Source organism: Ursus americanus, chromosome 25 (genome assembly GCF_024610735.1).
Source record: "Ursus americanus isolate L20-20 chromosome 25, mUrsAme1.1.p, whole genome shotgun sequence".
NCBI classification, from domain to species: Eukaryota; Metazoa; Chordata; class Mammalia; order Carnivora; family Ursidae; genus Ursus; species Ursus americanus.
This window is the reverse complement of record NC_142151.1, coordinates 13,213,594-13,227,178: the sequence shown is the minus strand read 5'-3', so window position 1 is coordinate 13,227,178 and position 13,585 is coordinate 13,213,594. Positions and strand designations below refer to the sequence as shown.

The 13,585-nt window shown below is 40.3% G+C and overlaps 1 protein-coding gene across 2 annotated transcripts in view; it reads left to right on the top strand.

The window, feature by feature from the left end:
* The first annotated feature begins 1,075 nt into the window (after positions 1-1,075).
* Positions 1,076-13,585, top strand: part of LRP6 (LDL receptor related protein 6) — a 192,066-nt gene continuing 179,556 nt past the window's right edge. The window contains exon 1 of one of the 2 annotated variants that reach the window (XM_087855642.1): positions 1,076-1,414. In XM_087855642.1, the coding sequence (XP_087711768.1) occupies positions 1,360-1,414 (55 nt within the window). In that variant the 5' untranslated portion in view covers positions 1,076-1,359. The remainder of the gene's footprint in view (positions 1,415-13,585) is intronic. The other variant, XM_045781475.2, reaches the window with a different exon arrangement.

Below are 13,585 nucleotides of genomic sequence, written 5' to 3'. Positions count from 1 at the left end.
CTACCCATGGTTTCAGGCATCCACTGGGGGTCTTGGAGGCATCCCCCTTGTAGATAAGGGGGGACTGATGTATTAGAAACATTGTGGGAGTTGCTCCACTATCCCCGCCCATCTGCTCCAGGTAAGGGCCTGTGACAGCTGGACAGAATGCACCTGACGGCTCCATTAGGGTTAACTCTGGCTGGAGTTCCTTCGGAGATTCTGGTGAATCTTTTCCTCCTCAAGCTGAGGGCTAATCAAAAATGCCAAACACATCTACAATCGCAACTTGTAAAATCCAAAACACAGTCCTTACCAATTGTCCCTTTGCTCTGTCTTAGGTGCTGACGCATTTATCTTGGGATTTTACCTGCCAGTTTAAAAATCTTTAGTCCTTGTTGGACCTCATTCTGGGGACAGTCTAATTCTGCAAAGCCAGGAGAAAAGGAAAATCTCTGCTTTGAGTTGGCGTTTGAACACCCTTCACCGTATCACGTTTAAAGCTGGTGTAGGCAGCATTCGTCTTTATTTTCCCTGAAAGATAAAAGCTTAAGCCCCTTTCCAAGCCCGAAGACTGAACTCATCGCCCCGCGTCGGCACCCGCGCGGCTCCCCGCGCACGGCCTGCAGCTCCGCCGGCCGCCCGCCGCCTCCCACATCCCCGGCCCAGGTGTCAGCCAGCGGGTGCCCGGACCTCCACCTGGCTCGGCCGGCGGCGACCGCACAAAGAGCGGAGCAGGCGGCGGCCGGGCCGAGCCGCAGAAAGTAGTCCCGACCACGCCGGGCCGATGTTGTTCGACGTCGCTTCACGCCCTCCGCGGGGAGGGCCGCAGCGGCCGGCCCAGGAAAGAATCCCATAGGAATGCGCCGGCGGGAGGCCTTTTCCCTCCAGCTCGCCTCTGCTTTCCTGGCGGATCTCCCGGGGTCTCCAAGCAGAGGCCGTGCGCGCGGTCCCCCACTTTCTTTCGTAGCTGCACGGGAGGCGGCGCCGAGGGAGGGGCTCGCCCGCGCGCAGGGAGACCTTCGCGGCGATCCGTGGCGGCGGCGGCGGCGGCGGCGGGCCCGTGGTATCCCTGCGCCGCTGCGTGAGAGGAAGAGGCTGAATGAGGAGCAGCGCGGGGGAAGCGGAGCGCCGGGGGAGGAGGCGGCGGGATGGAAGCAGACGCTGGTGTCGCGCGAGCCCCCGGCAGAGCGGCGCGGTAGAGAGGGCGGCGGCGGCGGCGCGCGCGGAGCCCTGACGTGCCCCTTTCTTTCTTCTCTCTCTGGAAAGCTGGGAAGCATGAGCGTGCAGACCTGCCGCTGCGGCGGCCGCCCCGGCTCCTTGCCTCCCCCTTTTCTGGCCGCCCCTCGCCGGTGAGAGAAGAGAACGCGAGAAGGGAAGATGGGGGCCGTCCTGAGGAGCCTCCTGGCCTGCAGTTTCTGTGCGCTCCTGAGAGGTGGGAAGGGGGGGCGCGAAAGTTGGTGGGATTTGGGGGGGAGGTGGCCTTGTTTTGTGTGTGACTGGGGGGAGGGGGAGGGAGGGAGGAGAAGGGGGAAGAGGAGCCAGGAGAGGCCTGGTCGTGGGGAAGGAGAGAGAGAGGGGCCCGGGAGAAGGGGCTGTGCGCTCCGCCTGGCCACAATGCAGACCCCTTCCCAGGGTTCCGGACCTTCCCTGGACAAATCGGAGCCTCAATCCGGGCTGCTTGTCTGGGTGAACCCCTGGAGCCTCATTCTGTCTCAATGACTGAGGGTCCTTGTGTCTGTTTTTGCCAGGAGTCCTCTGGGTGAAGGGTCTTTGTATGTATTTTGTTTTTTTAAATGTTTGAGCCCAAGATGCTTTAAGGTTGGTCTCCTCTCTTGAAGCCCCCACCTTTTCCGTGTCTCTTACGTGAACTTTTCGAGCTTTCTTACTATTTTTCCAGGCCTTGTTACTACTAATCATTGGCTTCCGTTGGGATATAATGATCCTGGGTGAGAACACAGTTGGAAAGTGACTCCGAGGTTATAGGTCGAGAGTTTCAGCATTGGGATTCTTCTGAGCTTGAGCCCATAATAAAATAGAAACGTTGCCCTTGTAACCCCTGGTATTCAGGACTTGCCCCTATTTTCGGAGCATGCAAGTGTACAGTTGGCAGTAAGTAGGAAAGTCATCCCTGTGTGAAGAGGAGCCTGTCCTGGGACCTAAGTTATCATTTGCTGCGCTCCCCTGGGGACTGCTTGCACTTTGGTAAATAACATGGGCTATCCTAGATAATTTACTCGGAGAATCGCATATATTCGATGGCCCTGTGGTTTTTTGAATTGGCCTGTAAAGCTGTCACATAGGCTGTGACTTTTATTTTGTGACAGTTCACTAAGGTTTTTGATTGGCCCGCAAGATTTCAGCAGCTCTTCTCAAACTTACCAGTTTTGAAGTGGTGATGAATCTGGTGCTTTTGAGCATTTACCAGCAGAGGAGTTTAAGTATGAATTGATTGCAGTGGCTTTCTGGCTTTGGTTTTGTTAAAATTCTCGTTTGTGTTCATGGTAAATTCTTTTCAGGTATAAGACCTCTTGAGTCTATGGAGATTTTTAACTCTTAATTTAACAAGCTAAACTTTTGTTAAGCTTCCAAAACCTGCTAAAGTTTAAAGGGCACAATAGTAACTCAGGATCTTGCACAATGAGCCCAATATGCCATTTCTGTGTGTGTATATTTGTTTTGGATGAATGTGATTGACTTTTTTTTTTTCTGGAGGAGGAGGAATTTTTTTTCTTTAGTTACTCTTCTGTAGGATTATTACGTTTGCATGTTATATCTACTTATGCTTAATAATTATGACTCACTGTAAGCATATTCCAAACTATTTTCATATGTAACCCCTTAAAGATAGTGCTCACTTAATTTTCTTGGCAGAGAATTTAATGCAGTGTTGTGTCTTTGAGAGGTTTAATAAGTGTATGTTTATTTCATTATAGTATATTCTTTGTTGAAAGGGTTTTTTGCGATAGCTGTGAGGAACGTATTTGACATAAGAATATGTCCATTTTTTAGATAGAAAGTAGAGTTAAATATGAGAGTCAGCTGATAGGTTAAAGTCTTGGGGAAATCTAAGTCCATAACCTGGGATACTTCTGGTTTCCCAGTTGTGTTTCTTGAAGGGTAAGAGTGTGATGTAAATGCCATTTGTTTATTTTAACACCAAATTTGAGCCTAGAGTTGGGTTTGTTCCTTCCTGGAGTTTCGAAAAGTTGCACTTGAAGTATTAATTTGAAGTATGGTGTTATGTAACAAGACTTAAAGAGTTAATAGTTTAAACTGCCTCATCTTTCATAGCAAAGTTTGCATAAGTAGACCTCTCATTTTAAATGTAGCATACTAATGGTTTAAGGTGGTCTTTGAATTTAACAGTACCTGACTGAGTACATATTATTTGAACTAAAATGGTATTTTGATGTGAAAGATTTTTATTCATATTTTAGGTTCTTTTCATTCCTCGATAATGTCATTCTCTGTTATAATAGTGGCAGTAGTTAATCTTGGACCCTTAAAGAGAAAAATGTGATTAATTTGTTCCATTAAAATAATTTTTTTTTCCCACAGAGTTGTTGTTAACATTGAGAAGTTAACATTGGGATGATGGGGTGATGAGAGGCTTTGGAAGACCTTTTGTCCTGTAGTGCTATTAAATCAATATCTGAAGGCCAAGGAATAATGCTGTCATCATCTGGGCTGCATCCCTATCCCTACCATGGGAGGACAAAGTGTAATGGAAAGATTTGGGCATTTTGACACTAAAATCTTGGGTTCAAAGTTTGTGCTTCTCTACTTAATAGCTTTGTGATTCTGGTCTAGTCAGTTTCTCTGGGCCTCAGTTTCTTTACCTGTAAAATGTAGGTAGTAATATTGATCTGATTTGCATGTTTAACGGGCATATTAAATGAAATGATGAATATCAGTGATTTGCTAATGTTATTTTTGTTGTAATTTTTTATTGTGGACATATTTTCAAATGCTAGGAATTTGATATTTAATTTGTATAAGATTTACAAATTCTAACAGGTAGAAGAGATCTTGATCATTCTGGTCTAACAGCTTCATTTGCAAGTGGGGATATTCAGATTCAGAGAGATTATGATTTGATCAAGCTCCTACAGCTCATTAATGGTAGAGGGATACTAGGGATTTATTGGTAGGAATTTATTAATGGTAGGGATTTATTGTTCATTCTTTTAGCAAATATGTTTGGAATACCTATTGTATATCAAGCTTTGATATTATAGTGGTGAGCAAAATAGGCATGTCCCTAACAATCTGGGTTGTCTTCCTTACTATTCTTTTAGTTCCATCCAGGTACTGATTAGAAAAGATTATATCTCTGATTTTCTAGAGGAAATATTTTTATAAGAATATGAATTTTGGCGTACGATTATGTGTATAATCTGCAAATACTTTGTCCAGCTTGAGGAGGTTTTGTTGTTTCATAAACATTTTTTGCTAGTTTTCAAAAAAGTATATTAGTTTTGGTGGGATGGTGGAAAGTACTGTACAGACAAGCCACTAGTGTTTTCCATCTTATGTTTTGTAGAAGTGGTCTTTGGAAAGGCTTTTTCTTTAATATCAAATAGAATCTCTAGGAGGTAGAATGAATTTTGAAGTGGGAATCAGGAAAATTAGATTCTGATTCTGAGTTTGCCATTAGCTATCTGTGCTGTGACCTTGGATAAGTCACTTAATCTCTGTACACCTTATTTGCGTGAGGATGAAGAATCCCTTTGAAGATGCATAATTCACATTAACATGTTAAGGGCTCTGAGAGAACGTGAAGTAGACCAATTTTAATTTTGTTTAACTCACCGTTTCCCAAACTTGGTATTTTTTCCATAAATCCTTTTAACATTCTGCTAAACCTTTGATCCAAGCAACACGCTTGGGGAGAACTGGACTGAATGACCCGTTGAGCATGAGGTTGATTAGTGGGATTGGTGTTTGATGATAATTTCACGCAGTTGAATTTGCTACTTTCATTCCTACTTACTTACTTAGCTTTAGGTTTGCTCGTTTGGCTAGGGAATAATTTGGTTGTTATGTGTAAGGTTTCAGCTCATTGTTATCATGAGGCCTAACTAATTTCCCATGGTTTGGTTTCTCAGAGACTTTTTTGTTTTGCTTTAATTGGAGGTTTTTCCATTTGCTGAACTGAAGTATTCTTCCATACAGTTGTATGTGCTTTGGCTATGAGAAATGACTGTCTTTTCTTTTTTTTTTAAAGATTTTATTTATTTATTCGACAGGGATAGAGACAGCCAGCGAGAGAGGGAACACAAGCAGGGGGAGTGGAGAGGAAGAAGCAGGCTCATGGCGGAGGAGCCTGATGGAGGAGCCTGAGGGGGGGCTCCATCCCATAACGCTGGGATCACGCCCTGAGCCGAAGGCAGACGCTTAACCGCTGTGCCACCCAGGCGCCCCAGAAATGACTGTCTTTTTTGAATATCAAAGATGTGTGGAGGGTATGTGTGCTTTAGCTATCAGAAATAACTGTCTTTTTTGAGTATCAAAGAAGATTGTGTGGAGGGTATATAAATGTGAGCTTAAAATTTAAACATTTCGGAAAAACAAGTAACACAGTAACCTGTTTCGGTCATGGGTAAATTTTCTTGAGAAGATTCAATCTCATCATGGAAGTTTCATTACAAGTTTATATTCAAGGAAGATTATAAAGTGGGGCACTATAACAGGAAGGTATGGGCTTTATTGATAAACCAAGTTCAGATCTTCTATTACATTATGTAATCTTGGACAAATTACTTAGCTTTAGTGTCCTCTTCTGTTATATAGGGATAATACCTTACAGGATTTTTATGAGAACTGATGGGAGATAATATTTGCAAAGGGAGAGTATAGTGTATAGTCAGTAGTAGACCCTGAATAAATGGCTGCTGATAGTAAGATGGCTAAGTTAAAAGAAATATTAATGCTCAGGAAAGATTAGTAAAACATTTAAGTGTCAAGCACTGTTATAGGGAGTCAATAGTTTTAGGCCAGTGGTTTTTGAACTTTTTTGACTCTTCTGCAACCAAAGTGAAAGCTCCACGAAATACTTTCACTTCTGATATATTTTTTTAAGTTTTTGTTTTTTAAAGGTAATCTTTACCCCCAACGTGGGGCTCAGACTCACGATCCAGAGATCAAGAGTCACATGCTCCATCATCTGAGCCAGCTAGGCACCCCACTTCTGATATATTGTTTTATTTTATATAACTAAAATGGCTACTATATAAAATTTATTTTACCTTAAAGGATTGCAGCCTTAACACTGTTTTAGGTGAGTATTATAAATAAGCTAGAGGATAAATAGTACAGTTGATTGTGATACTTAAGAGTTAAGTGTGGGCAAAATAATTTTCTCAAAACATTGTTTAATTGAGAAAAATTTTTATTGTATTATTTCATTACAACAGTTAAAATTATTCAGTTGATAGACTTTTCCCTGCAGGATGGGTAAATGTTATACTGAATTCCCCGGGGGTGCCTGGGTGGTGCAGTCGTTAAGCGTTAAGCGTCTACCTTCGGCTCAGGGCCTGATCCCGGCGTTCTGGGATCAAGCCCCACATCAGGCTCCTCTGCTGGAAGCCCGCTTCTTCCTCTCCCACTCCCCCTGCTTGTGTTCCCTCTCTCGCTGGCTGTCTCTATCTCTCTATCTCTGTCAAATAAATAAATAAAATCTTTAAAAAAAATGATGGGGCGCCTGGGTAGCGCAGTCGTTAAGCGTCTGCCTTCGGCTCAGGGCGTGATGCCGGCGTTCCGGGATCGAATCCCACATCGGGCTCCTAGGCTGGGAGCCTGCTTCTTCCTCTCCCTCTCCCCTGCTGTGTTCCCTCTCTCACTGGCTGTCTCGGTCACATAAATAAATAAAATCTTTAAAAAAAAAGTTATACTGAATTCCTGCATTGCATGTTTAACTCTTTGTATGAGAGTTTTTATGTATATTCTGTAAAATGAGCTGTCTTAATGAATAGAACACCTCCATGTGAATAACTTTGAAATAAAGTCAAATATGTAGATCAGATAACCTAAGATTTGGATATTTGCCCTTGAAATTACTAATTTAAAATATAATTCATCATAAATACAAGGAAAATAGTGTCATTTGATATTATTAGCACATGCTTGGTTTCTCAAACTTGTGTTACTTGTGGCAGTGACTATCCTCACAAACAGTTCAGGACATTCAGATGTGAGACAGGAAAATATTAAAATGTGCCTGGGCTCTATTTGGTGAAAATTATTGGTACTTCAGTGCTATGATCCTCTTAGCTGTAATGTAACTTGCTAATTTTTTTTTTATAAAAGATTTTATTTATTTGAGAGAGAGAGAGAGCACGCACACGGGGAGCAGAGGGAGAGAGGGAGAAGTATGCTCCCCGCTGAGCTGGGAGCCTGCCATGGGATTTGGTTCCAGGACCCTGGGATCATGTCCTGAGCTGAAGGCAGACACTTACACGACTGAGCCACCCAGGTGCCCCATAACTTCCTAATTTTTATTTCTGTGATATCTTGCTTGGAAGGGCCGGGAGATTGGGGATGCAAAGTGAAATCATAGTTTTTGGCAAAAAAATTTATTAAGTGAATTTTTAAGTTATAAATTGACATTAGGCCTAAAGTTACTGATTACATTCTCAGTAAAAATAAAAGTGCAGAGGTGAATATGATTTGCAGCAGTCCTGTTTTTCAAGAAAGTAGTCATTCAGATAATGGAAAACTGTACCTTTATCAAATTATGTTTGTTTGGCCAGGAAGCCATTTTTCTCTGATGGCCTTGGTTAGTCATCACTTTATCACTTAGACCAAAATCCCATCAAGTACAGGATATAGGTATGAGAGTCTTTCTCATTGTTGGCCAGCTTTATTGGGAGGTGTAATTTAAGTGTATCTATCCATGTATCCAATTTAAAGATTCTGTATTTTGCAAGTCTGAGAAAGCTACATCTGAACTTCATTAACATGAGCTCTTAGCTACACTGTTATATGGTCTTTATTTGTTAGTTTCATGATTTATGCCAGTGAAGACAACAGCTCTTTGTTAGATATAAAGTGTTTCAAGAGTAGATTTTTTCCCCTTTATATACCATCATGAACCAGAGCTTTGCATATATTAAATATTCTAAATTTTACATTTAAAGCAATATTAGAAGATGTGAATTTTTTTGACATTTATACGGTCTGTTTGGAGCTTCATTTTGTGTTTTGTCTCAAATTGTTTATTAGACATGGTATAAATTTGTAGCTACTATAATTTTTTTTTTTTTAGCACAGATGAGATAGAGAAAACTAATCAGAAATAAATCAGTGTGTTTATATCTGAGACTGAATTTGAAATGTGGATTATGTAATGTGTTTTCTGGTTTTAGGATGTAACTGTTGCATTGGTAATATAATTAGCACGCTCAAGTACTTTTTTAACCCAGTTTTTTAGAAAAACAGATATAATTCACATACCATAAAGTTCTCTGTTTTAAAGTGTCCAGTTCAGTGGGTTTTAGTATATTCACAGGGTTGTACAGCCATCACTACAGTCTAATTCCAGAACATTTTCATCACCCCAAAAAGAAATCCTGTACCCCTTAGCAGTCACTTTTCATTTCCCCTTCCCCCAGGCTTTGGTAACGACTAGTCTACTTTGCTGTCTCTATGGATTTGCCTGTTCTGAACATTTCATATAAATGAAATCATACAATATGTGGCCATTTGTATATGGCTTTCACTTAGCATAATGTTTTCAAGGTTCATGTTTATAGCACATATCAATACGTCCTTCTTTTTTATGGCTGAATAATACTCCATTGTGTGGATATATGAAGCACTTTCGAATGACTGTGGGTTTGATCATTGGTATCTTTATCTTCAGAAATTATTTCCGAAATCTCTTTTTGAAGTTATAGAAATAGACATGAAAAAAATCTTGTTTTTCTGCTGGAGAAGGACTCAGTTCAGCAGCACTTCATTTCTGTGTATTGACTACATAGAACACTGTCTCAGTTAAACTTTTTTTTACCAAATTCATATTAGATTAATAGGATAGAAGGGGTATTAACAATTACCTGGTCAAATTTTTCATTTTATAAAGTAGAAAGGTGAATGACTAACTGAAGGCTAGGTTGCTGGTACTCTAGACAGTAATTTCACATGCAGTGCTTTCTGTATGTACCTAATTTTACCTGGGCCTTATTACAGTTTTGGAAATGATACCAGTCATTTTTAATAGAGGAAAATAAATGTCAGTGTTGCTTTGGAGTTTGCAAATAGGTGGTTTGTCATAATACTGTTAAATAAAAACCAGTCTGGATTTAGATAAGGAGAGACTATTCAAAATGATTATTAAAATAGGGAGAATGCTCTGACTGAAAGATCTGCAAGTATCTCAAAATCAAACACAAACTTTTATAGAGAAGGCTAAGCAGGGCTAGCAGGAACTTTGTACGGGGGTGAGTCAAGAGGGTCGGGGTAAGCAGATTACATGATCATGTTTTCCCCCTGTGGTCAGCTGATACTTGGAATGACCTGTTAAGGGAGGAAGTTCTGCATCTACCTGCTTAAACTTAGGGCAAGCCAAAGTTTAGGGGCTTGTGGGAAACGAGAAGAGTCTTACTAAGTTTGGTCAAGCCACATCAGTGGATAAGTAATGAACGATCGTGAGCACTTGGTCACAAGTTTTGTTTAAAACAAAATTTTTCACTGTTAGGGGTATGTTTTCGTCAGTTGAGGCTTACAGCTTTTTGCTATAACAAAAATAGTATAGACTGGATGGCTTATAAACAACAGAAATTTATTTCTCACAGTTCTGGAGGCTGGAAGCCCAAGATGAAGGTGCCAGCATAGACAGTTTCTGGTGAGGATCCTCTCTGGGTGGCAGACTACTGACCTCTCTCTGTATCCTCACAGGGTGGATAGCAAGAGAGAGGAAATAAGCTCTTGGCTCTTAAAAGGGTACTAATCCCATTTGTGAGGACTCTACCATCATGCTCCCACCCCCCCCCTTTTTTTAAGGTGTTATTTATTTATTTGACAGAGAGAGACATAGCGAGAGAGCTAACACAAGCAGGGGGAGTGGGAGAGGAAGAAGCAGGCTCCCAGTAAAGCAGGGAGCCTGATGTGGGGCTCGATCCCATAACGCTAGGATCACGCCCTGAGCCGAAGGCAGATGCTTAAGGACTGAGCCACCTAGGTGCCCTTCCCACCCCTCCTTTTTTCCCACCCTCATGACCTCATTGTAAGGAGGGCTAATTACTCCCCAAAGGCCTTACCTCCTAATACTGTCACATAGTGGGGGTAGGGTTTCAACATAAGAATTTTGGGGAACACAAACATTCAGTCCCTAACAGGGTAGAATAAGAGTCATTGTGAAGTTGTTATCATTAGATATGACCCGATTATTTATGTAGGTATAGGCTTTGTGAGTTGCCTTGCTGAATATTTTTATAAGGAATCTTGGATTGGACTTGAAAAAATTATTTATTATTGAAGTATAATTGACATGCCATGTTATCTTAGTTTCAGGTGTACACCAAATAGTGATTTGACAATTCTGTCATGATAAATGTAGTCATCCTCTGTCACTGTACAGTGTTACTACAATATTATTGGCTATTTTCCCTGTGCTGTACTTTTATCACCTCTGTGACTTATTTATTTTATAAGTGGGAGTTTGTATCTTTTAATCTCCTTCATTTTTTCCCGTCCCCTCACCCACCTTCCCTTTGGCAACCACCAACTTGTTCTTTGTATTTAATAGTCTGGTTTTTTAAATTTATTTTTTAGATTCCACATATAAGTAAAATCATACGGTATGTGTCTTTGCCTGACTTCTTTCATTTAGCGTAATACCCTCTAGGTCCATCTATGTTGTCAAAGATAGCAAGATTTCATTCTTTTTTATGGTAGAGTAATAGTCCATTTTGTGTGTGTGTGTGTGCGTGCGTGCATGCATGCCACATCTTCATCCATTGAGGGTTCCTTGGGTTGCTTCCATATTTTGGCTATTGTAAATTATGCTGCAGTAAACATAAGGGTGCATATATCTTTTCGCATTAATGCTTTTGTTTTCTTTGGGTAAATACCCAGCAGTGAAATTACTGGATCATATGGTATTTTTATTTTTAATTTTTTGGGGAACCTCCACGCTATTTTCCACAATGGTTGCACCAGTTTACATTGCCACAAATAGTGCATGATGTTCTTTTTTTCCCACATCTTTGCCAACACTTGTTGTTTCTTGTCTTTTTAATACTAATCATTTTGACTGGTACGAGGTGATACCTCATTGTGGTTTTGATTTGCATTTCTCTGGTGATTAATGATGTTGAGCATTGTTTCATGTGTCTCTTGGCCATCCGTATGTCTTCTTTGGAAAAATGTCTCTTCAGGTCCTCTGCTCATTTTTAAATCAAAATTTTTTTTTGGTATTGAATTGTATAAGTTTGTTATATATTTTGGATATTAATCCCTCATCAGATAAATGATTTGCAAATATCTTCTCCCATTCAGTAGGTCGCCTTTTTGTTTTGTTGATGTTTCCTTTGCTGTGCAAAAGCACTTTATTTTGGTGTAGTCTCAATAGTTTATTTTGGATTTCACATTTTTTTTAAAGGTTTATTTATTTATTTGAGAAAGAAAAAGAGTTCCCCTCCTTCCTTGAGAGAAACCCAAGCAGACTTCATACTGAGCAAGGAGCCCACACAGTGCTTGATCTCATGACCCTGACATCACAACCTAAGCCAAAACCAAGAGTTGGATGCTTAACTGACTGCACCTCCCAGGTGCCCCTGGATTTCACTTTTAAAAAAACCTCTTGAAGCCAAGGAAGTAAAGTCAAGAATTCATTATCAGGTTTCACTTGTAGTACCTATAGATTCTGGTGAATTCTTGAAGTTCTCAGACATATCCTAGAGTTCCTGGGCCTGCCTGGAAGTGATCTTGCTTACTTCACCTGTGAGGCTGGGAACTCCTGGCCAGTACCAGTCTAGTTTTCCTAAGAGAACTGTGAGCGCTGGCTTCATGAAGTCAGCCATAGCTCCTTAAAACTGTCTGGTCATATTTAATTAAATGAGCACTGCTTTCAAATATGGCATTCCAGTCAAAGCCTCGGTTGCATAACCAATGTTTCCACCTAAGGGACAGACTCTTATTGAACCTGTGCAAATACTTATATTGCTGTGAAAATAAGAATACACAGTAAAAGTTTTTGAATGATGGAAGAGTCAGGCAGGGAGAAAAAAATGTTTTATTTCTGTTTACAAAAGCATAGTATGCTTTAAATCATTAACAAGTTACAGATAATGTAAAAGAAAAAAGAAAAGTGTTCTTTATATCCAGAAAATGGAACATCAAAGCATCACATTATCTTAAATAAAACTTGTAATCATCCTTCATCAGTTTATTCTGTCCTGTTAATTCTCATTCTGCTAGATCTTGGGTTAGTAGTCTTACAAATCTATCTGCTTCTCCATTAGCTTCTTGGAAATCCTGACTTAGTTCACTGGTATAGTCTCAAAGTTCTTTAAGTGATGCCATGGGAAGCCCAAGAGTACCGGTATAGTCCTTTTTCAGCAGTCCTTTTTTTGTTGAAGATGAGCACTGTAGCTTATAGCTGATTTGCAAGCACTTTCAGAGAAGCATCAGAATAAAAAAAAAAAAACTTATCTGTAGATGACAAAAGACTTAAAATGGTGGTGATTAACTTACTCTTGATGTAAATTAATTGGTTAATTAATTAATTTTTATTTTATTTTAATTTATTTTTTTTAAGATTTTTATGTATTTATTTGACAGAGAGAGAGAGACAGCCAGTGAGAGAGGGAACACACGCGGGGAGGGGGGGGTTGGGAGAGGAAGAAGCAGGCTCCCAGTGGAGCAGGGAGCCCAATGTGGGGCTCGATCCCAGAACCCTGGGATCATGCCCTGAGCCGAAGGCAGAGGATTGACAACTGAGCCACCCAGGCGCCCCAATTAATTAATTTTTAAATGAAGTAATTTCCATGCCCAGTGTGGGGATCAAACTCATGACCCTAAGATCAAGAGTCACCTGCTTTAAAACTGAGCCAGCCAGGTGCCCCACTACTGATTATTTTAAAAGTGGAAGATCTGATGAGAGTTTGTTATAAAATATAATGCAAATGATGAGGAAATTTGGTTATTTTGTGGCATGCAAACCAAAGTCTGGTCAATTCAAAAAAGTTTTAGATAAAATATCTATAAGCATAATAATTAACCTTATTTTAAAGAAGAGTGGATATTACATCTAATTTATGTGTATAAAATATATAATAATCCTGAGCCACATGTTCCATCAAACATACAGTTAGAGCACATCAAGAATATATCAAGATTAGGAAGGGGTGGTGGTGGAACAGGGTGGGAAGGGAACCAAAAACAACAAAAAGAATATATCAAGATTATTAAGTAAAAAATTTTAGTAAGTCTGGAATAAGTCCTAAACATTTGTATGATAAAATTCCATAAGTAAGTGATGAGAATTCTGATTGAGAAAGAATATAGTGTATTGAGATATACTGTATATGACCAAGTTAACATAAAAAAATACACATAACTGAAATTTTCACTGATGATACAACAATATTGTTATCTAATA